We start from the raw sequence: 23,875 nt of genomic DNA on the forward strand, positions 1-23,875 counted from the left end.
AATGAACCTAAAGTCAGAAGATAACTAAAATATTGGTTTAAAAGAGATTTATTTAATGGTAATAAAGTATTTTTGGAAAATATCTTCACTGGTGCATTTATATCATTTGGTGACTATTATAAAGATATAAAATAAATATTTGTTGTATAGCTGTTTCAATTGGTTTTTGCCTTAAAACAATTATAGTTTGCCAATTGTTCAGTCAAGGATGAGGCAGTGTGAGTACGAAGATAGGCAAATACTCTGCCTGGCCACTGTTGATTTTTACCAACAGGTAATTTGTATTTTTTTTTATATCTATATAAAATTAACAAGTTTTCTCTATGATAATGTTTATTGTTGAAGTGCTAACATCATAATATCTAAAATAAGATTATGCACTTTTATGGTATTACCTTGACGGGTCTTTCACTTTATTTCTATGATAAACTTTGATTATCCCCAATATTGAACTGCGCATTTTTGTAGACCAGATCTGTTTTTCATCTCTTTACAATATGGTATTTTTACTTATTTTGACTATTAAATAATTGAAGAGCTCTCTTTAAAAAAAGTTACAGTTAACAATTCTTGAAACTGTTTTTAAGTATAAAAAAAAAAGAATCTTACGGTGTGTAAGTTATGAGTTATGAGAAGTGGAGGTGCAGTATGTGAAGAACATAACTAAGTAGTTTTACTTACTATTTTACTAAAATAGTTTAATAATATAAAATAAGTTTTATTTTACTACTAGTGTCTACGTTTTATCCAGAATTCCAGGCCTTCTCTCATCAAGCCAAAGAACAAAAATCAAGATAATAACCATAATGAATTAAAAGAAGATAAAAGATAACATAGGTATATAAGTGGTATTAGAAGGTAATGTAAAATGTGAGTATATAAGTGTTAGGTTATAAGAAGATGAATGCAGTATGAGAATATATTAATATTAAAATTATGAAAGAGAGAAGAAAAAGAAAATAATATACTTATGAAAATCTAGTAAGTAAATATATGTATATGATTTTTTAAAACAATTTTCATTTTGTATTTATTTACTTCATGAATTTTCATAGGAATATTATTTTCCTTTTCTTCTCACTTTCATAATTTTAATATTACTACATTCTCATACTGCATTTATCTTCTTATAACTTATACTTATATTTTACATTATCTTAGTGCTTTGTATTCTTATAATACCCTACTCGATACATTTTCTTCCAATACTACTTATGTGTCCCTATATTATCTGTTATCTTATTATTTTCTATTGTTCTTTGTTATTAGTCCTGATGATGGCCTGAAATTCAGGCCGACATGTTGGTACTAATTAAAAAAAAGCTATACATAATATTTGTGTTCTCTGACTGCACCCCAACCAAATTAACATTTTCAGTTTTGGCACTTCAAACCCTTTGTTAAGATTAAAGACTCATTCATTGCTTGAACCTGTCATATTAGGCCAGAAAGAACTTTAGTAGGCTGAAAGATTGTTTTATTATATTTTGCAATAGTAATCCTTTTGGAGGAAGATCTTCAATTATCTAATGGTTTTAAAATTACATGAATGTTTATTAATTTTGGTTTTCAAAATTTTTCCAGCTTAATCCAGGACAGCAAAAGAATTTCGTCCAGTCATTGAATACAATAGGTTCTAGTCAAGCTAGTCCATTTTTTGACTTATTATCATGCCTATAACAATTACTAAAGGCAGTTTCCGCTAATCAGGTGCTCATATTTTTTATCCTTCAGTATTATAGTTTTTAAGTTTCTTTTGCTGTTTTAGACTTGAAAATGTTCATAATTTATAATATAGCTGTACAGAATTGTTAAAAGTTAATTTTTCTAAAGAAAACACAAAAAAAATTTACAACTGTAATCGTACCTTTTAATTACTGAAAACTGTTGCCTTCCTCAAATGAAAGTACAATTTTAACTTTGTTAACCTTAGATCTATGTTGTTATATTTTGTTATGTAATATAGATACAATATATTGTATATTATTTTGTATTGTAAATAGATATACATAATGTGAATTGATATTAATAAAAAATATTGTTTATTTTTAACTATACATTAATTTTTTTTTAAATTTATTACCCAACTTACTTTGCATGATGCTATAGTTTTCATATTATTTTTTGTGATGGAATATGTATTTGTTAGGAAAGATTACCTGAAGAAACTGTTTACATTACAAAATAAGTTCTAGGATCTTTTTGTTTTTATATAATTCCAATAGGACTATGATAAACTACTTGTTAACTTTCACCTTTTGGGTGGACATTGTCACGCAATAACACTTTCTTCTTCAACATCCCCCTCTGTTTGTTTCTAATTGCTTTATGAGCAACTTTATGACAGCATGCACCTCACATTTGATGGGATTTATTATTGGTATATTTCATAGAAACGGAAACTGCAAGACGAGTTTTGGTACTGATGTGGGTCCCCGGTGCTCAGGAGATCCACCACTACTTCTCAGTATTACCAACTTTTGAAAAAAATTTCACACAGCACGACAGCCCAACAATACTCATACTTTCTGGACATAACTTGTACGTTACATTTCGCCTACAATGCTCTCATTCAATCACTTTCCTCCTCACTGCTATCCAAGCAACACAGGTTAAGAAGGAAGTGGCTCACAGATCAGCTGCTTCACCAATAACACAAAATTGAAATCAAGGCTCACTATCTAGTAAGTAATTTGTCATTTTATTATAAAATAAAATACAAAATTTTTACTATAAAATTGGGTCATCAGTACGACAGTACAGTTTTCTTTTTTTAGTAGCTGAGTTACTTCTAGTGCCATCAGTCTTAGTTTGATTGGGTGAAGGGGTTGTATGCTGAACTTTGCTGAGTTCCTCCATCTCTGAAGCAAAAATCTGAGAAGCCGTTGAAACAATTGGCAAGGGTTTATATCGGGAAAATGACAAGGGTTGCTGTATTTTCCTATCATTTTTAGGCTGACCAAAGTCAACGAGCTAGAAAAAATATATAGATTTATTTAATATTAAAATAATGATACACATTTACAGAAAGCATTAGTATAAAACGTAATAAGATAGACATAAATAAAAGTAGGAGCATAGAAATTTAAGACTTTTCTAAATACTACAACTCACGCTTCAGAAAGTTCAATTTAAACTATTTGAAAACTTTTTTTTACCAATAAGGAGTGAAAGGAAAAGTTTTTACAATTCTGTTTATATGATACTAAATGCAATGAAGCTTAGTATTCAAGTAGGAAAAAAAAATTGGTTTTCGGGATCATAAATTTTCACTTGTATTTAATATTTAAGATATCAAGCAATAAATTTTGTTCCATGTCTATAGTCAAATTTGTGTTATAAATAAATTGAACTGTTAATTCCAATTTTTATGAAATTTTCAGGGATTTTGTGGGTTGGTACTTGGTGGTTGGTCTCATATTGATTTTATCAGATTCCATCCATTACTTACCCATGCATACACATATTTTCCTTGACACACCTATATTTCAAAAACGGCTTGTCCCATTAGATACAAATGTAAAGCAAATTTAGGGATTAGTATAAAATCGGTTTAATAGAATCAATTTAATCAAATTCTGTCGACTCATTTGTTGACAAACGACTGAAATAATCGATTTCTTGATACAGCTATATTTACAAGAGGACTCATTCTGTAGATGTCCTACAATGAGTTACATGGTCTATCATGATTCCAGACAATGGTTCTAATTTGTTGAAGCCATAAGGCAGTTAGGTGAGGATGATAAGCAGCATAATTAAAAAATATCACCTCACCTTCATTTGTAATAATGTTAATGTTTTTTGAAAGAAGGAATCCATGACAGTAAAACATGGATCTCATGAATTATTAAATTAATAAAATAGAAAAATATATCATAACAACAGTCCTTTCTTGAAGCTTTTCAATAATCCGAAAATCTCCCTATAGTAATTAGTTTAGTTAATAGATATAATAAAGAATATATAAAATATTAAGAGGTACCAAGGATTTAACTGTTTTCCAGGTATGAATACATAAAATGAATAAAAAACTTACATTGTAAATTTGTTCATGACCAGATATCTGACGCAGATTTTTAACTTCATTATTTGCTGCTATTAAATTTCTGTTTAAGTTGAGTAGTTTCTCTTCATACTAAAGTAAAAAAAAAAAATTACAAATTTAATAAATACATATGAATTATATTTTGTCTGAATACCATCACTGGGGAATTTCATACAGGACTATAATAACATAATAGGTAACTATTATATAATACTTAAATAAATATGATCAGGCATCTGCATATATATATATTTTAAATAGATATGGTTTAAGTATTTGAAATTAATAATATTTTAAGATAGTTATTTGAAGTAGTTACAAAATTAAAAAAATCCCTACTGAAAAACAGAATAGTGATGCATTATCAAATCCCAAATCTCTTGTGGTTTAGAAGAAAATACTTAGTAGATCAACCACTAATCATGAAGTGGTTGCATGATGAATTACAAATGAAAAAATCTACAGCGGTGCATGCCTCACACAACTTTCACTTACCACCCTACTTTGTGTTGAAATTAGTCCTTGCAAATTTCAGAGCAGATATGTTTATATTATTTACTGTGGTGATACTTTTCTATACTAATTTTCCCAATGAGCCATTCAATTGACATTGCCTACTCAAAATTTCAATAACTTTTGGAAAAGTACTATTATTAATAATTTTCCATATAAACTTTTAACATTTTTCTTATTTTAAAGTATGGCAGAAATATAAAAACATGACAGTTTATTAAAATTTGAATTCTGCTATGAACATAAAGTAAACATAATAGTTTACTAAAATTGTATTCAGCATTTATCCAATGCTAAATTGCTATAGAATCAATATTAAAAATAATGAGAATGATTTTAGTTAGGGGGATAGTCATCCTATCAACTGAAAGGCTTCTATATAGATTAAGTAATATATAAAAGAATTATTTAATAACTATGGCGATGAAAAAAATTATCTGATTGACGAAACAGACTAACACAATGCACATGCGCCTGCACACTCAAATTTAAGTTACAATATAGCTTTTATTTCAGCATTTTTCATCATTCTCCACTACCTTTTACAACTTTCTAAGTTCAATATTATTATTTTTAAAATCATGGGCTTTCTAACAATATATAATACCTCTAAATCACTACTTCTTATTTCCACAAATGTTCTTTCAATCTGGAAAGAATAATTTTCCTGTTATCTCTTTAATTTATTCATCAAATCCTTTCATAGTTTATTTTTATCCATTTTTCACAACTGGTAAGAATGTGCAGTAGTTACAGGATAGTGATTCTTTTACTTTAGAGGAAGATCTTTTAAAAATTCCACATTTAAGATATGTCAAACTATTTCAATAAAGACAAGACAAATCTGATATTAAATACAAGTTAATTGTATATTGTACACTGATTTTGATCAAGATCATTAAGAGCCTTTTTTGAGAAAATCCTAAAAAAGTGTAAAATTAATCATATAAAGTGGCACTTCTGGTAGTTCAATTTTAACAAAAAAGTTGCTGTGACATCTCAGGTATATATCTCCCTTAAATATGCGATTTCTGTTTTGTATGAATAATCATTTTTGAGCCGGACTGTTCACTTACACTTAAGCACACAGACTGTTTTGAAAGACTTGGTTATTTCAACTCAGAGGACCTCCATTACTTTTATCAAAAACTCAAATTCAATAGTTTTGCAGGACTACAATACTTTCCCTTACTATATATTCCATAAATAGGAAAGTGAAAATAAAAAAGTGAGCTGAAGAGCTGATCATATTTTCCCATTATCATTATTCTTTTTTAAACAGAAAAAGTGATTTAAGTGTTTCATTAATGCTTAAAAAAACATGAAAAAATTGTTGGAGGAAGAAAAAAGTTGAGATCCCAAGAGGCATTTAACAACCAACTCAATTCATAAACTTTCAACTCTCTAACTCAATTTGAAGGACCTACAGAGAGGTGTAAAACATAAAAATTGGATATTTTCAAACTCACACCAATTATATGGTAGTGTTCCACCCACATACCTATTTGCCACTCATTTGATTTAAAGGTGGCCACTAGAGATGACAAAATGTAGCAGAGAAAACAAGAATACATATGTAACATATATCCTCTAAAAACCATGTTCTAATAGTAATGAAATGAATATAAAATGCACATATCACACCTCCAACTACCTTCGGTACAGTACAAATGAAAAAATAAAAAGGAATGAAATTATGACTAACCTCTTCTACCGTTCGAGATAAACTATTTTTGTATTCGTTTTCTAATTTTGAAAATCCTCTTTTCATATCTTCAATTTTTTGTTGGTTTTCTTCCCTTAGGCGATCTAATTCTTGATTAAATGATATTGCTGAAACCAGTTTTCGAAACAAAAAATGATTGTTTATTCATTAAGACTATTTATACAAGTTATTCCAAAATTAGGTTTGATAAATATAATCTTTCATAGTGATAGACTAAATTTTATAAAATATTTAATTTTTTATGAGCTAATTATGAAAATGCCACTCGACCTGTTACAAAAAATATAGAACATAGTCATTATAACAACAGTTACCATACAAAACTAGATAAATCATAAAAAAAAAAGTTAAATAATACATGTCCTAAATATTATCAACTGAGCTGTATAAATACTTCCACAATAGTACACCTTTTCTGGTCACCAGAAGCACGGCCACCCAAAACAGGTTGAATGTGAACATAGACCAGCACCCAGGTATTAAGCGGTAGGCAGGTACTAGATGATATAGAAACCAAGAAAAACACTCAATCCTAAAGCTAGAAAGATATTCAAAAGGAGAGAGAAAAAAAATATATTTTTGAAAGGGAAAGAAATGGAGTAAGGAAAACAGAAAAAGAACATAAGATATTCACAAAGTAGAAGTATCATAGAATACAGTTATGACAGAAGAGGATTTGCTGGAAGGGGAGTGCTAGAGAAGAAAGATGACCGAGAGGGTGATAACAGGCAGCGAGGTCAAAGACATTATGATTAATTATATTTTATAATAAATAATGATTAATTTTGTTCATAATTATAATCAGGGATTATTGTTTTTATGGTTGATGCACAATGCTAAAAACAAAATAAACATGTTCTCTACAGAAAAGGGTACCCCTAGAGATTTACTCATTGCTATGATGAGGGATACTGAATTAACCTATTGCTATCTGGGGAGGTGAGGCACGTGAATGTATGTAAGAGAGAAAATATACAGTAAGTAGGCAATTTATTCTATTTAATATTAGCAGTTAAGCCTAAGTTTTAGGATTTTATCAATCTAAAGATTCAGTAACTGTTTATATTTGGATAAGTAATCAGTAGGTCATAGTTGAATCGAAGAAATGGTGAATCGACTTAATAAGAAATGATAGGAGTGAAGATCACAGCTTTTTTCTAATAGAAGACACTGTCAACCTGTCAAAATATATTTGCCATTTTCAGGATACATGGGTCAAGACTCATTATTCATGAATATTGCTTTTAACTTTTCTGAAATCCTTGAATTACAACGGATAAAAAAAGTATATGTAAACTTACAACTATGAAATGTGGGTGATTTGATTAATACTTAATTTAAAACCAAAGTATTGATAATAACTTACAACTAAAAAAGAAAATTAATCTTTATAAGCAACAGATAGGCAATTGAAAAGTATTAAGTAAAAGACATGAATACCTTCCATATTTCTTATCATTTTCATGTTTTCCAATTCTTCTTTGTTACTTTTAATCAAATTTTCTTTATCAGTTAACCACTGTTGTTCACGCAAAATCAGATTCTAAAACATGTTATGCATAAGAAAAATGTAATGTATTTATTCACTTACATCTTCATCAGGATGTTGGTTACCTGTTTTTCATTTTCTAATGATGTTTCCAGATTTCTTAAATCGCTTTTCAATTTTTCATTGTCCTCTAATGCATGACAGTAAAAATCGATTACATTTTGCTTGATAGGAATTAAAGTAGATTTTGATTATTACCAACCTCTAATAGCTGTCAAGCCTGATATTATTCCTTGAAGCTGAAGAACATTTTCCTGGACCCTTTTCAGATTTGAAGCAGCTCGTTTTTCTGCCCTTCTGGCTTCTGTTACTTCTAACTTGAGCACAGCTATAAATTTTTCATTGTCCTTTAACTTTCCTTTCAGCATTGTATGTTCCTTTCAAAATTAAAGATTGGGATGAATGATTTAGTAAATAATATACCAAAATCGACGAAGAAGAAAGAAACAAACTTTCACTACCTTAAAATGTTCATAACAAGATGTCAGTATTTCATTTAAATCGTCGCTTAGTGTCACAGACATGATTGCTTATCAAAAAAATAAATTAGCTTTACACTAAATGAAATAAAAAAGTTGTATATCAACACTACATTCTAAGAAACCCTCAACGTTAAAAACTGAAAAACTAAAATTACTTTAACTCATGAACTTAAAGCCACACGACTTCACTTCCTTTCTAAATTGCGTTAAGACAATGTTACCAACAACATCAAATGCACGAAACTTTTTACAAGACTTTAACCTCAATTTTTCATATTTTACTATTGACTGAATAATCAACTGTAATTTATAAGGGCTATTATTTATAATATTAATACTAATAAACTTTATTCGCACTAAACTTGTATATTACATAATAACTACCATAACTTATACAATATATTCGTTTTTTCAGTGGAAATAATGTCTAAATACATTTTTAATAAGAATATAAAATTTCTTTTTGTTAATTTAGATTCATTGAAATAATATTGTAAAATACATATTTTCTTTTTTTAATTGCGGTTTGAAAGTAGCAGTGTAATACACAAAGAGTATGGTTCTTACTCTCCAACATACTGTTTGTATTTTATGGAATACTTAAGCATTACTTTTATGTTTGATAACACCTCATTACATTCCCCTTCAGAAAAATATTATGTCTAAAGCTCTGGCTAATAGTTCATCTCTGATTACGTTTTTAACTTTTTGTTCTGTTCACGGGCGTACCCAGAGGGGGACAGGAGGGGGCAAATGCCCCTCCCTAAGAGTGAAACAAATTTTAATTTAATAAAAAATATTTTTTTTCAAGCAAATACTAATTGTAATTACTAATAAAACACTGCGACTATAATATATGATATTCTTAAAATTTTGGTTTCATTCTCCTTTTCCGTGTTGAAATAGCTTATCCCCTGATTGACTATGACTCCCCCCCACCAGTTATAATCCGTGGTACACCCTTGGTTCGGTTCATTATCAGTTCACCAATAACAGAGGTTAAATGATTTGTGAGATCAGATATTTTAGAATTAATAGGTTCAATATTAACAATGATTTCCCTAATTTTAATATTTAAAAGGGATTTCTTAAAATTTAGCAAAGATGAGAAGATTTTGAGCGTAAAGAAAAGGGGGTAGGAAAATGATTAAAGCTATTATCTATAGATTTAGGGAAAACGGACGCGAATCTGCATTTAAGAAGGAAGATGCATTATTCTTTTTTATCAGTTAGGCATCTGTGGAGATTAAAAATGTTGAAGTTAGCCTTATTGGAGTAGGAATTGTGATTTGAGCAAAGAGATGTTGGGTACTGCGATACTGGCGAAGTTTGGAAAATTTCAGAAAAGGTAAATCGGAAGAATAGAAATACGGGAGAAGAAGAAAACGATGAGGATAATGACGTTGAAGTAGAAGAATGCAGAGAAGTGACAAGTTGATGACTGGAGTTAAGGTGACATGGTGATGGGGGTTGTACTACAGGTCGGCGATTTTGATGACAGACAATGGGCGGAGAGTAGTAATGTTTGTATTTTGGTGGGCCCTTGTGTGTTGATTCATATTGGAAGGAGATAGTTGACCTTATGAAATAGATTGTCGGAAGATAGTCCGGGTGGCTGTGAATAAACATTTAGAATTATTTATGTTATTTAACTTAAGGAATTTTTTTACTGTACTTTACATTTTATTACTTATACTCCCTCCTTTTCTAGGGCAAGCCTGTTACTGAATTTTTAAAAATTATTACATAATGAAAATTAAATCATTCTCCAAGAGATTCATAACTTTGGCACTAAATTTCTGGAAAATCTTTTCACTCGTTTTAATCTAGATACTTTCAGCAGCTTTCCATTTTTATTACCTTCTTAACTCATACTGATTGTTTTTCTCTCTGCAATTTAAGGATTATAAATATGAATCTTTTTAATTTATTTATTAGTGGGGTGCTGTACTTACCTTCTTAATTTTAGGTAGGTTATATGCCATTTAACCTTACATTTAATTTAAATGTGGTATGGACAATTATTAACACTATCTTTTTCTGTTGGCAAATCCTGCAGACTGCAACCTAATAAGACTTCTACCATCAGAATTAGTGAAGTACCACAATGGTGGACCTATTCTTTATGGTTGAAAAACGCGAAGGACAATGCTTTCCTAGGTGACTAGGGTTTGTTCCATGTAGGTGGTCTTCTTCAACATTTCCATCTCTCTTACAATGCTAAGTACCCCATAATCACCTCTGGCACTTCCCACTTCGCCAAATTCTCGTTGATCACTATCACTTGGTTAAGATGTATATGGAGCCAACTGTTCTCCAAGCTTAAGATAAAATATTGAAGAATATCAGGGAACAGTAACCAAACTAGTTCCCTTAATCCCTGTCAATGCCAGTTTAAAATTTTAAGCAAATTTTGTAATGTTGTAAGTATGCACTCAGTTATTATTTATGCTGCAGAGATATAAATAGTATTATTTATCACACAATCATTGTCATGATGATGATTGGTCACAATCATTGTGTATATATGTTGGATCAGGCGAATGTATTTCTCTATACTATTAGCCAAATCTGTCTTCTGATTCATCTCATTACGGCGGGTGGACTGGCCTTTTCCAACTTTTAGGACAAGAAGTGTTTACCCCAGCCCTACGCTCATAGTCATCCATGGTGTTGTAAAGACATTATTTTATTTAATGTCGCTAATGAAACTATACGTATGTATTGAACTTAGTTCAGTAAATTTTTTTAAAAGAATTTTAGTTTGATTTGAATCAGATTTATTTAATTTTTCATTTTATCCTTATTATTATTTTCTAGTAGTTATATGTTTTATCAAGTCCTTTGTTTCTAGTTTATGTAAAATAGAATCTTAACAAAATTCAACAGTTTTTTCCCTTTATAATACCTTTACAGTTTGAGCTAGCAAAGGTTCCTTTTGAACCCCTACCTGCCTAACAGTCATTGTTTTTATTTTTATCTATAAATTCGTTTAGTATTTATATTAAATTTATATGGTTTAAATTTCAATTTGTCATATTTATTTATGTATTTGTATTTATAATAATATAAATCATTTGTAGGCAATGGTATTCATATTAATGCTAATAATTTGTTATATTTGTTGATTTGTAATTGATATATCACTATTGGAGTTTTATCAATGGGAAGATTATCCACATTTCTGTATCATATCATTGTATAAGTAACAATAAATTTACTTGTATTTATTTTTTATACAGTTTAAAATATCAATAAATAAATTAAAATAAAATAAAAAAGATATATTACTTGTAAGATCTTACTGCTATAACCAATTTTGAATTAGTTAAGGAGACACCTCCTTTCTCAAAAAACATTCTCTAACCAGCCAATTAACTAACATTTATCTACATAAGTGATTAAGTACAAGCAGGTTAGTATTATTATTATTACAAACAAATGTCTACATATGCCTGTGCTACTCTACTGGGTATTGGAAGAGCTAACAATTCTTTTAAATATGTTTTACTTCAACATACTATTGTTAACTGCAAAGAAGTTAAAATTGTCTTTTTTGAGAGCACAAATATTAATATATATTTTTGGAAAATTAAATTTATGTTTCAATTTTTACTATAAAAAATTTAATCACAGTTCCTAAAAACTTTTTTTGTAAAAAAAATAAACAACATAACAGTTTTATTCTTATATCTTCTACCAAATGTGACACGATTCAAGCTTAGGAGGAGGGCAATTGAATGCTTTTGAAAAGTCTGCTGAGTTGGCGAGGCTTCCTTCCACCCTAAACTTGTGAGGAGAATGAGGATCGCTGAGAATTTCTTGTAGGAGGGATTCTTTTGTTGCTGATTCACACCAGTTCTGTAATTAAAATAAATTTCTGAAATATATCATGTTTGATAAGATTCTACTCTAAAATTTATATCTATTAAAAAAAAATATCAAGTAAAAGAATGCATGACAAAAACCTAGAGGATACACAACATGGTTGGAGTACATTGCTCACCATTACTGTGTCCAGTGTATCCAAACACTATCCCAATACCAAAAATCAGATGTCAGTCCCATTGATTACCATTTTAAGTCCTACATAGGCTAATGCTGAGCTACATAAATTTAAAAGTATAGTTTACAAAGGAAAACTCTTTATGCACGTATTTGTTTTATTTGCTTATGAAAATTACTTGAAAGAATAGATTTGGATTAATGAGTGAAAAAATAATTTTATTAGGAGCAAAAGCCAATTTAGAAAAATTACATAGTTCAGATTTTATGAAAATTTTTCTGACTAAATATTTAGAAAAGTTTACTTGACAATTATCTAATAGTAATTTTTTTAGGAATACATATTGTTTTAATCGATGTGGGGGTTTCATTATGATATAGGTGAAGGAATAGGAGTTGTTCAAAGAAAAGAGAAGAGGGAGGGTCGGGAAAGAAAGATTGGTAGAAAATTCCAAAAGGAGATAGCACGAATGACATAGGATTTGCTGAATGAGGTGGTTCTATAACAAGTTACATATAAACAAACAAGTTGGGGTCCAGTATTTGATGAATGAATAAAGAAACATTTGGATATCAAGAATTTAGGAAAATTTTTTTGAATTTTAAGGGCTTTAAAAAGAAAGACACTAAGAAGAGTAGCAGTAGGATAAATCCATCGTTGTAAATCCATAAAGTTCGATATACCAACAGGAGACATGAAAGCGCCTTGAAGATAAATCTTATGAAACACTTTACAAAATATCTTTAGTCTCATCAACTCAACAATGCAATAACGTAGATTTGTGTGAGATATTTTTGGGATAATGTCATTGTATTAACTCCATATAAAATTTTCTCATGTTTCTGCCTTTTATATTTTATCTGCATTTACTTTATTTTTTAATATAAGATGAGAATAGGACAAATAAGCATCAATGGTAAGTTTAATAACAAATAAGTTTCAAAGTATCAATGGTTAAGAGTTAAATTTACTTACCGTTGCAAATGCAATGAAGAAGAGCTGTTCTGAGGTGAACTGTTCCAGTCCAGGAAGAGCAGGTTCTGGTTCTGTTTCAGCAATGAAATTTCTATATGCTAATAGAGCAAGTCTCAATCCACCATTATCTGCCATGTTTTCTCCCTGGGTCATTTCTCCATTCACCTATGAAATTAGCAGTTTTTTTAAGCTAAGATTGAAATTGGATTGAAAATATGCTGGGTGTTTTAGGGTTAAGAGTCCAAACTGAAATTATGAATTAAGGATCTCAAAACAAGGAAAAATGCTGTGTGAAGGTATGTCCGTTAATGATCTGTTTAGGAGATATTCACATCACAAGATTTTCATTGTCATGAATTATTTAGGTTATAATAAATAAACAAAGATTAAAATAGAATCTTCTGATCCACTAAAAGATAACTTCTTACACATAGCATCTCTCGATGGCATTTAATAGCCAAGAGGGTTGACTAAGCACAAACTTGGTTATCGAAAGTGCAGATCCGGCTAGTGGCTCCTGGGCCAATATTGCATATTGCTTGTTTTTTCTTTATTATTATTCAATTTCATTATGGTTGTTATCGTGTTTTTTTTTTAATACTTAACCTGAAAGAAGGTCTAGAATTTATGCATTTATAATGTTTGCACAAATAATAAATAAGTTTTACAATAATGTGTGTTCTCTTTACAGAGTGCAGTGCCCTTTCCTTTCTTTTCCCCTATCACAAACTACTTGTAATATTATAGCGATGATCACGTATATTCATGCCATTACAAACCCTTCTAATGACTTAAGAGCTAAGAATAGATTTACCTATTTTTACAAATAAGTTGTTTTGTAAGTTTACTGAAAAAAAAAATAAAAAAATATATATATAGAACTCGGGTTCTTACAGTTACTTGACGGAGAAGCTGTACATCAAGTTGTGGTAGTCTGTATTTGCCATATTGGGAGATGAAGCAGTCAGCTATAGCTTCATAAGATTCAATTGTCTTTTCTGTCCACCATTGGACTAAATTACCCTCTGAATCACTTTGCCTTCCTGTAGAAAGAATACAATTATTTTTACAATCATGCATAAATTGTTGACACTCGATGAAATCATGGAGATTATTATTATTCTTGATACCAGATAATGGTAGGGTGTTTAGTCAAAAAGTAAAATACAGCAAAAAATGTTTTATTGTTATTAGCAACAGTATCTATGTTGTCAAGTTAAAAAAAAAAAAAAATTAGCACTTTTCAGTTTCTATTCAATATAATTGCTAATAATATTAGTTAATTCTCAATGAAGTGAATTATTCATTATTATAAAGAGTTTTTGTTGAAATCACCCAAAACATATATATTTTTAATTTTATAGAAAAACTGGTCTTAAAATTTGTTTTTCCAGAATTAATAATCTGAGTTAAATGAGAATTTTGTAGACATTTTTTAATAAAAAAGGAATATCATGTTCATTGAATGTTATTAGGAAACGAATATATGAGAAAAATATTTTAATTTTAAAATTATTATCTTTGGAATGATATTTATATGTAATTGTATGCTAATACATTCATTTTTATTTATTTATTTTTTTACCTTTGAAATTCGATGAGGGAAAATTGATGTGTTCTGTCTGTTATGCTCCAAATACAAATATTTGTCAAAACAATAAATCATAGGTTAACAATAGTTTTGAAAAAATTAGTACTTTAAATCCAAAGAGGAAAAAAAACTTACCAACATCATCAAATCCATGAGTGATTTCATGACCAATCACAACTCCTATTCCACCAAAATTCAGGACCCTAATAATCATAAGTAATTTATGACAAATGTCATTGTTATAGGTTTTTATTGCTAACAACTTATACTAATATAGTAAGAATACTCTAATTTTTAGGAATTAAATTGCATGCAAACAAATGAAAACAAAATTAAATTAATCAATCCCTTCTTACTCTGGTCTTTTGTGTTTAAAGAATGGTGGTTGTAGTATTCCTGCTGGAAAAACTGAAAATAAAATTTAAACTAAATCAATATATTGTAGTAATAATAATAATAATCACTGAACACAAATTGAGCCTTACTTATTGAATTAGCCTGTGGGTTATAATATGCATTGACAACTGCTGGGGGAATTGGCCATCTAAAAAATTAGAAATGTTCTGTTGAACTAAAATATATTAAGACAATTACCTTTGGCAAAGTGATTTAGATCAGCTAAAGAAATAAGATTATTCAATGGTTTTGTAACAGACTGTTGCTACCTTCTGGTCTCCGAGTAAATTATAACTTTTCGGAACTGCTGCCAGAGCCATTAAAGCCCAACTTCTTGGTGGCCAAGATATAAATCACTATTCAAAATACAATTGTCTAATTTCAATTTCTAGTAAATACTTTAACTTTGATTTCATAATTCTCAATGGTCTTTTCAGGCTTAGAGATATCACCAACCTAGACCCAGCACCTTGCAATTATCACTAGTTTTTGTTCTTACAAAACTTTTTGTAGAACAAAAAATTAAAAACATCACCCTGTCAAGAAGTGATAAGTAATGATTATATTATTAAAGTTTATTGAATGTATAAAAAATGATTAGTTTGTTTTATTCTAAAAAATGTACAGAACCTTTTGGTAGACCTAATACTTATTTTTGAAATAAAAGTGTAGTTTTAATTTTCTTAGATTCTCACTTACAATAGTATAAAGATTAAATACGAGTTCCATGATTTACTTAAAGCTGGTTCCTTAGATGCAGAGACTTTCATGCCAAGAGATATCACTAACCTAGATTTAACTTCAATATTCAATCCAAAATTGAGTTATGTAATTTTTTTGTCTTCTATAAATTTTGGAATGTAGCTAAAATCTTATTTAAATTAAAATTGTGTTATTTCTTCTTTCTAGATTCTCAATAACAGTAGTAAGACATTGGATAGTAAGTCTATTGGATTATAGAATTACAGTTCCATATTCTATTTGGAATGGACTAATTTTAATTTATTTCTCCTATAATAAATGCTAGAGTTTCTTTCACTTTTTTAATGCTTTGAATCATATTTTGAAGAGAATTTGTTCATTTTATTTTAACATTCATGTGATAAACTTGAAAAATCCAATAAAGGTAAACTTTTTTTTTAAATTTTAACATTCATGAGATAAAATGGCAAAAGTTTCTTTTTCTGAATCACTGACCTAAAGAACTAGTTTCATTTCAAAAGAAATTACTTCTTTAAGTAGAAAAATCACAATATTTAACACTTATAACAAACATCATCAAAGAGTTATACTAACATCCTTGAAGATGGTTTGAGCCATGATTCAATGACTTTTTTCATATAAGATGCCAAGAACCAACATATTATATAGCAAATTACTCATAATAAATATAATTGGAAATTGGTTAGAATTGTTATAACTGCATGGATTCCTAGTCAATGCAAAATTCTATTAATTTTAGATTAATTTCCTGTATGCTTACTCATTTCTGTCAATTTTCTCTCGCAGTCTACTGAACATCCTTTGACCAGCAAATTTTCTAGAGCTCAAAATATTATCCCAATGGTTATCAGTGGTATTTAACTAGAAAAGAAAAGAAAAACATTAATTAATATAAAGTTATGAAATAAGTAGGCTATATTATTTATTTTTTGAAAAATGATTGTTACCCCATCATAAAAGGCTTGCAAGGCCGTAGAGTTGTGGAACCAAACTGGATAACCAATAAGCTGTGACATGTGGTGGACTTTGTACTGAGCAGCTTGTCTTGTTTCTGTGTCCATCCATGGCAGCTCGGACATCTCCTTTTCAAGAACTTTTTTTATTTGTTCTGCCATCTTCTCTGCCTAATGTAGATACGAAATTTTTAAATCAATTTTCGATATATATATTATAGGGGAATGGAGTGGCTGAGTGGTAAGGCAACGTGTTACTAACTCCAATGACCCGGGTTTGAATCCAGCTGTGACAGATAATTGTTTGTTCTTTTACTGTAGCTGTATGTCATCCGTGTGGGTTGGAGAGTTACCCAGCCACATAATGTGAGTACCCTTAATTGAGAAAACATCTGAAGGTCGAGCATGATCCTCACTAAATCACCTCGCTGGCCTGGTAACAGTACTCCCTTATAAAATACTGCACCCCTGACCCTTCATGGGTTGTAATGGTAAAGATTTTTTTTTTTCATTTTATTTCACTATTTTTTAAAAATTAAATGTAAGAGACAACCCAATTTACATGCACAAACATTTAAAATTAAAAAAAAAAAAAGGCCAAATTTTTCAATCAATGTTTCCTGAAAATGAAAATTGGGTCCCCAAGCCCACAGGGTTGACTCATGGTTACAGTAACAGAATAAATAAATGCATCTTAAATTTTATAATTAACATTATAGATTTCTGATAACATTATATAATATAATTTCATATAAAAAACAAACGAATAATCAAAGTTTCAGATATGGCGGATGTGTAAAAACAATGTTCTACTGTACTTACAGATATTTTGTTAATAAATCTATGCTCGGATTACCACATTACAAATTATTAGTAATATTTTGCTACTTACTAAAATTAATTCAGTATTACTTATCTATGAGTCTTTTACTTACAACTTGTTTAGCATTGTTGTCAAAATGTGCTCGGACATAACTATATCCTACTGCCATACCGAGGGTAGAAGTTACAGATGAAATGCAATCTTTCCACCTTAACAAACAAATTAAAAGCCTTATAATCAAATGATTTTTGTACTTGTTTATATTTTTATAGCTGATTAAAAATATTCTAACTTTGCTATTGTTAGGATCAGTAAATTGATCAACATGATCAAATAAGGCATAGATGCCAAATTATATTATGATGAGCTAGGTCTTTAATAATTTCTAGTTGAAAAGACAGTAGTTAGCGCTTTAACAAAAAATGTTAGTCTTTTTTAGTACTACAATGTTAGTTTACCCATAGTTTTCTTTTAAATACTTGTTTTAGATTGTAAAACAAGGTAAACCTCTCTCAAAGCTGGACTACTTTAAATTTATACTTCACATGAGATTTTAATTTTTAATAACAATTACTGTGGCTTATTATTGTAGTTAAGTAATTCTAGTAACAATTACATTGGTCCATGAAGTAACTGAAACTATCAACTACAATCACTAACAATTCTAATTTAATTTCTGTAAATTCAAATTACAGTATTTGGCAAGTAATTATTATTATAATTAAAATAACTTTTTGTCTAGTACCTAATTTTACTATATATCATTAAATTAACAGCCAAAATCATGTAATTATATAATAAAAAAAAAACTCAATCATAAAAGCTTAAGCTTTCCTAAATGTATAAAAAAATAGAAAGAGAATTATGATATAGTTCATTAAAACTAACTAAATAATTTAAATCGACAATACCTTGGCTGCTCAACTGTTGCTCCAGTGAAGATTTGTTCGAATTGAAATGAAAGATGTCGTATTTCTGGACTAATTTCAGGGCCAAGACTTTTTACTAATCTCCAGTGCATGTAATTGCCTAGAATTAACATAAGTTATTAGAAAACAAACTTTTTTTTTTTAATAGTATCATAATTATCTTTAATAGTTTTTGTCACAATTATGGCAGGATACAATTGATGATTTAAAATAGCTAATAAAATTGAAAAACTATAAATGCCATTTTGTAATAGTTCGAAGGCAGAAATTAAAAAAATATATATATTAGTCTAATCAAAGCAGTACTTTCCAAAAAATGGTCTGTGGGAAGGTCTGGCAACACATATTTTGTGAGAAATTATTTTTAGAACTGATTTATTTTTGTCTTTCTTGATGTTAAAGTTTTAGTAGAAATATTTCAACTCGTAAATGATCCATAAACATGCCTTAAAATGCCCTTTTAAACAATTTAATTTGCAAATATTCTAATGAAACCCCAAGTTGAGGATGGGAATAATCCAGAAATGCTTCAATTTCTGACTTGGTGGTTCACAGACTTCTATGAATGGTAACTAATGATTTGGAGGAACTGTAGTCCTGTGTGTATGGCATTTGAATTCCATCTCCTGGACTCAAATATTTTGACTATTGGCTACTGGTAGTAATACGTTTCAGTGAGATTGTTGTATGAAGTACCTTGAAATATGGATGGAGATAAAGTTTAACATGAGACGCCTCAGTTGGCCTACATGAAAAGTAGGGTGATTAAAGCTTTTAAAGGATTCAATTCAATCAATGCACATTCTGAGGCCTCGGATACCTAGCAACATTGACCATTTATAAAGGAATGGTTATGGGTATCTTGAGATGCCCTGTGTGGAGTCAGAATTTCTCACATAGGTAGAAGGGTAGGTTGGTGACAGTACAACAGATTGCTCAAGGGCATATAGAACAGTATCTCAGGAGGCGGTACAGGTGTTATCAGGAGGAATACTTATTGATCTTCTCCTGTTATTACTATAACTGACAAATGTGAAAAAAAAAAAAGGATTGGCGGATCTACTGGAGAACCTCTAAGTGAGGATCGGTGAATATCCAAGCAGATAGAAGAGGATCCTCCAAGAAACAACTTATTCCTTAAGAAACTCCAAGAAATTAGAAGAATGGAACCAAATTAGCGGACCACTCCAAAAGGGGCTATCCTCAGGAAGAAATTCTCCATCTTTGATTCACAGAAAGAAATGACATGGGTTCTCTACGTCCTGATGGAGAGTGATCTTCCTCAGCTAATGACCAAGTTGAACTACTCACACTACAAGGTCTTGGTTTATTGGTGGAAGGAAGCAGTTAGCCTCACCCTCTTCTCCTTGGGTAGGAGACAAGGAGATGGAACAGCGAAGCCACAGGAAAGAACAGAAGAGGGCAGTGGCTGAAAGAAGTTTTCGGAAAAGTAATATAAATTGTTTTGATTGTAGCTATAGGTTGTAATGCAGGCCTGTGTTGCTTCCTACTGCCTGACAGGTAGGATAGGTTGAGAAATTAATAAATAATACTGATAGTCATTTTTTATTTTATGAGCCAATGTTAGGTTGGAACATTACCACTGACACTTATTTGCTATTTGGATATTAGACTAATTCTAAACTTTTTTGCTGATGGAAAAATGGTTCTATTTAGTGCCGTAGATTATAATTCATTAATTTTACGTGCTTTTACCTAAAACTTTGATTGGTGTCTCCCTCAAGAGTTGCATAACTTTGAAGACATAGTCCAGTTCCCTGACAATGACTTTTTCAGTCCATTCAATAGTGATGTTAGTATCTTCCATCAGCTTTTTTACAAATGTCAACCAATTAATCTACAACATAAAACTGTATTTATTAACTATTACAAAAAGTAGAAGGCATAAGACAAAATTAAGAGCTATTTGCTCAATAATAGTACTTTGTTTAACCAACTAGTATTTTTAACTTCTTTTATATCCGACTTTTTGAATATGAAAAGACATATTGCCATGCTACATTTTGGTATCATATATTTTTAAACAAATTTATAAATAAGTTATCAGATATGAAGCATTGATGTTATCTGGAATCACCTGCATTTTAATATAGATTTATAATATAAATATTACATATCTCTTGTATTTTTAACTTTCTTTCCAGGTTCTCTGAAAGGAAGACTTTCTAAAAAAACAAGTAAATAATTCCTACTGTTAATCAAACCATTTAAACTAATAATAATTATAATAGCTATACTTAATTACTATAATTTGTTTAGATGAGTTCAAAATAGAATTTATATTAAGGTAAGTTGGGGCATGTGGGAACTGATCTTTTAAAAGTTTAAATTTGGGGAAGAAGATTAGAAAATTTTTCAATAAATATAGCATACTATTTCATTTACACAGAAATATTTTATTAATATCTTTTGGAAAATTAAAGGAAGATTTTTATATAATTTTAAACAAATTGTATTTATTTACATAAGGAAAACACATACATTAGGACTATAAAATAGTGCAGGATGTGGTCTACAATTGCCTTTTTTCCATACCTGCTCTTAACATGAAAAGTTTAAGGAGTAAGTTAAGTGCGGACCTAAGTTATTTCCAAATATTGTGACTATAAATAGTTAATCCATAAATTAACTCTATGTAGCAACAACTTATTGTAAAAAAAAAATTGGAAAACAGTAGCAGTTTTGATGAATTTTACTTAATTACTTTAATAACAGGCAACCAACTCTGCCTACTATCAAAATTAGGAGGGAAAATAACACCCAACATGTACAAAGATCAACATATATTTACTTTTCTAATGATGGGCTAGTTAAAGAGTAGCCACTAGTTTTCCACTACAGTTGATAATAACTATTTTAAAAAAATCTGTTAGCTCCTGCCCCAAAAATGCACTACTCAAGACAGTTTAACATTTTTTAAAATTATAACTATCATTTAGTCATCATATATATATCATTTATAAATGAAATAATTGCACAAGAATGATTATTACTTGCTGGGGTGCTGCGAGATCAGTCCATTGTTGCAAGTCCCTCAAGCTCATCGAATTGTAAGTTCGTATCACATTTCTTCTCATTTCTGTAGGACTTGTAATCTAATATGCAAAAAAACAAAAACTAAAATTTTATCATAACTTGACAAGCCATTTTCATTTTTATTTATGAATTATTTTATGAAGATTAATAGTTGAAATGATGTTTTAATAATAATTAGTCTGCATCAGTCATTTTATTTAAATATTGAAAGGGCCAGTTTTTTACCTTGGCTATCTTTTCTTCAAAATGAATTAATTCATCGACTTGAAGATTGAGTAAGTCCTTAGGTATTATTCGGCCCGAAGTCTTTCCTATAAGATCCGCTGTTTTGAATAGCCAGTCTTTGTAGGCTTCTTTTTGTTTTACATAGCCCGTCGACTCAATCAGAATGGACCTAGGCATGGAAAGGCCTCCTTGATCGACCTGTAAATTAATAATTTAATCTGTTAGTGGATTAAACTTTACCCAAATTCAAGAAATAAAAGATTTATTTACTGTAAGAACACTATGATTCGAATCTTTTCGGTCAACATAGGCATAGACTGAAATGATAGGGGAGAGAGATAGGTCCCTGGTAAGGTAAGCTAACATGTTGATCCAGTGAAATCCTCGACTTTTCCAGTGTCTGTAGGTCATAGGCCACCCTCCAAACTGTGAAAGTAGTTCTATTAATCTTTTTAACCCAGTTCCATCTTCTTCTGATTCTAAAAGAAATTTTAATTTTTGTTTTAGAAAAAAAAGAAAAGAAAGAAATTACAGATATTCTTTCAATTTTTATAATGATGAATTCATATCAGGTAACAGAAAAACATAAGTTTTCTATATATCTCTTAACGTAGTAATTAATTTTTAAGCAAGAAACTAAACATACCTGCTTTAAGACAAGTGCTGTAAAAGAGTTTAGCATCTTTTACTGTTTGTACTTCTTCAACAGTTGATTCAGCCTCCAGTATTTCTGAAAGTATTTTCTCATCTGAATCCATTGGCGTAAACACATATATGTATATACAATGCTATTCAGACATTATATACATTATAATAAAGATAATACTTTTTAAAAAAAAAATTATGATATATTTTATGTTAAAAAAAAAAGTTTAGTTCAATTTATGAAGAGGCAAAATAAAATTACTGTTTACCTCTTAATGTTTGGTAATGTCAAATTTAAAACAGCATGTATTAGTTGAATTCAGTTCTGAAAATTAAATACTGTTTATAGAACAAAATCATTGTCAATAATCAATTCAGTACCCACCATGGAAATGATAAAAGGATATTTGAGGCATTAGATAATGTTTTGTAGGTGATGAGGGTGACACAGTTGGTAAGGCACTGTGCTACTAACTCGAAGGTCCCGGGTTTGAATCTGGCGGTGGTAATTAATTATTTATTTTGTTACTGTAGCCATGAGTCAAACCTTTGGGTTTGGGAGCCCTCTGGGGTCCACCCAGCCTCATAAAGAAGTTTCCTTAAATTGGAGAAAGCATGACCTCGAAAAATTACCTCCTTGTATAACAGTTGTTCCAAAACCTTCCTTACAAAGTACTGAATCCCTGAACAACCTTAATGGATCGTAGCGGCTCACATTATTATTATTACCTAAGTTCAAATATGAATTTGTTTACAACTCATCATCATGTTAATCATTAATCATATTAACTATAATATTTATTTATAGAAAACTTCGATATTTGTAATTTTGAGATCAACAATTTTAATTTGTTTTTTTACAATTTTTAAAAAAATTCTTCATAGTTGTGAGTGAGAGAAAATGTTTATCTGTTTTATTAATGTATAATAATAATAATGATAATAATATTCTTTAATTATTCTTGGATTGATCCCTTAAGAATAATATACAGGAATCAAGATTAGGCCTTTATTATACTATATAATAAAATAAAACAAAATTGATTCAGGAACTACAAAGTTGTTGCTGAAACTACATAGTAATTATTATCATTCTCACTATACCATAATTTGATGTAATGTGTTATAAATACAGTCATAGCAAATATAGATAATTTAAGTATAAAGGTTTCTATTTTTAAATAGAAAAGAATTTGTATTTTGAAAATAATAATGATACCTGTAACCACTAATT

At 29.5% G+C, this 23,875-nt stretch overlaps 3 protein-coding genes across 3 annotated transcripts in view; 1 reads left to right on the forward strand and 2 right to left on the reverse strand.

Annotated features, from left to right (window-relative positions):
• htt (huntingtin) overlaps positions 1-1,818 on the forward strand; it is a 41,145-nt gene extending 39,327 nt beyond the window's left edge. The window contains exons 55-56 of the mRNA XM_014422965.2: positions 187-274; positions 1,585-1,818. Of these exons, the coding sequence (XP_014278451.1) occupies positions 187-274; positions 1,585-1,680 (184 nt within the window). The 3' untranslated portion in view covers positions 1,681-1,818. The remainder of the gene's footprint in view (positions 1-186; positions 275-1,584) is intronic.
• Positions 1,819-2,691: 873 nt separating this feature from the next.
• Positions 2,692-8,509, reverse strand: LOC106682222 (paramyosin). The gene is made up of 7 exons (XM_014422958.2): positions 8,298-8,509; positions 8,039-8,213; positions 7,902-7,966; positions 7,728-7,830; positions 6,267-6,394; positions 4,040-4,138; positions 2,692-2,973 (listed from the first exon to the last, which is right to left on the reverse strand). Exons 1-7 carry the CDS (start codon positions 8,358-8,360, stop codon positions 2,731-2,733), a joined length of 876 nt encoding a protein of 291 aa, XP_014278444.1. The 5' UTR covers positions 8,361-8,509; the 3' UTR covers positions 2,692-2,730.
• Positions 8,510-11,429: 2,920 nt separating this feature from the next.
• The window catches only part of LOC106682234 (neprilysin-11), a 16,681-nt gene continuing 4,235 nt past the window's right edge, over positions 11,430-23,875 (reverse strand). The window contains exons 4-18 of the mRNA XM_014422980.2: positions 22,643-22,726; positions 22,267-22,475; positions 21,997-22,194; positions 21,729-21,830; positions 20,431-20,572; positions 18,697-18,814; positions 17,898-17,994; positions 16,957-17,133; positions 16,770-16,870; positions 15,376-15,434; positions 15,247-15,298; positions 15,026-15,093; positions 14,194-14,342; positions 13,300-13,464; positions 11,430-12,179 (exon numbers count right to left, since the gene is read on the reverse strand). Coding sequence (XP_014278466.1) covers positions 12,015-12,179; positions 13,300-13,464; positions 14,194-14,342; positions 15,026-15,093; positions 15,247-15,298; positions 15,376-15,434; positions 16,770-16,870; positions 16,957-17,133; positions 17,898-17,994; positions 18,697-18,814; positions 20,431-20,572; positions 21,729-21,830; positions 21,997-22,194; positions 22,267-22,475; positions 22,643-22,726 — 1,886 coding nt within the window. The 3' untranslated portion in view covers positions 11,430-12,014. The remainder of the gene's footprint in view (positions 12,180-13,299; positions 13,465-14,193; positions 14,343-15,025; positions 15,094-15,246; positions 15,299-15,375; positions 15,435-16,769; positions 16,871-16,956; positions 17,134-17,897; positions 17,995-18,696; positions 18,815-20,430; positions 20,573-21,728; positions 21,831-21,996; positions 22,195-22,266; positions 22,476-22,642; positions 22,727-23,875) is intronic.

The sequence above is a fragment of the Halyomorpha halys genome, unplaced genomic scaffold (genome assembly GCF_000696795.3).
Source record: "Halyomorpha halys isolate HHAL.00 unplaced genomic scaffold, Hhal_1.1 Scaffold397.1, whole genome shotgun sequence".
NCBI classification, from domain to species: Eukaryota; Metazoa; Arthropoda; class Insecta; order Hemiptera; family Pentatomidae; genus Halyomorpha; species Halyomorpha halys.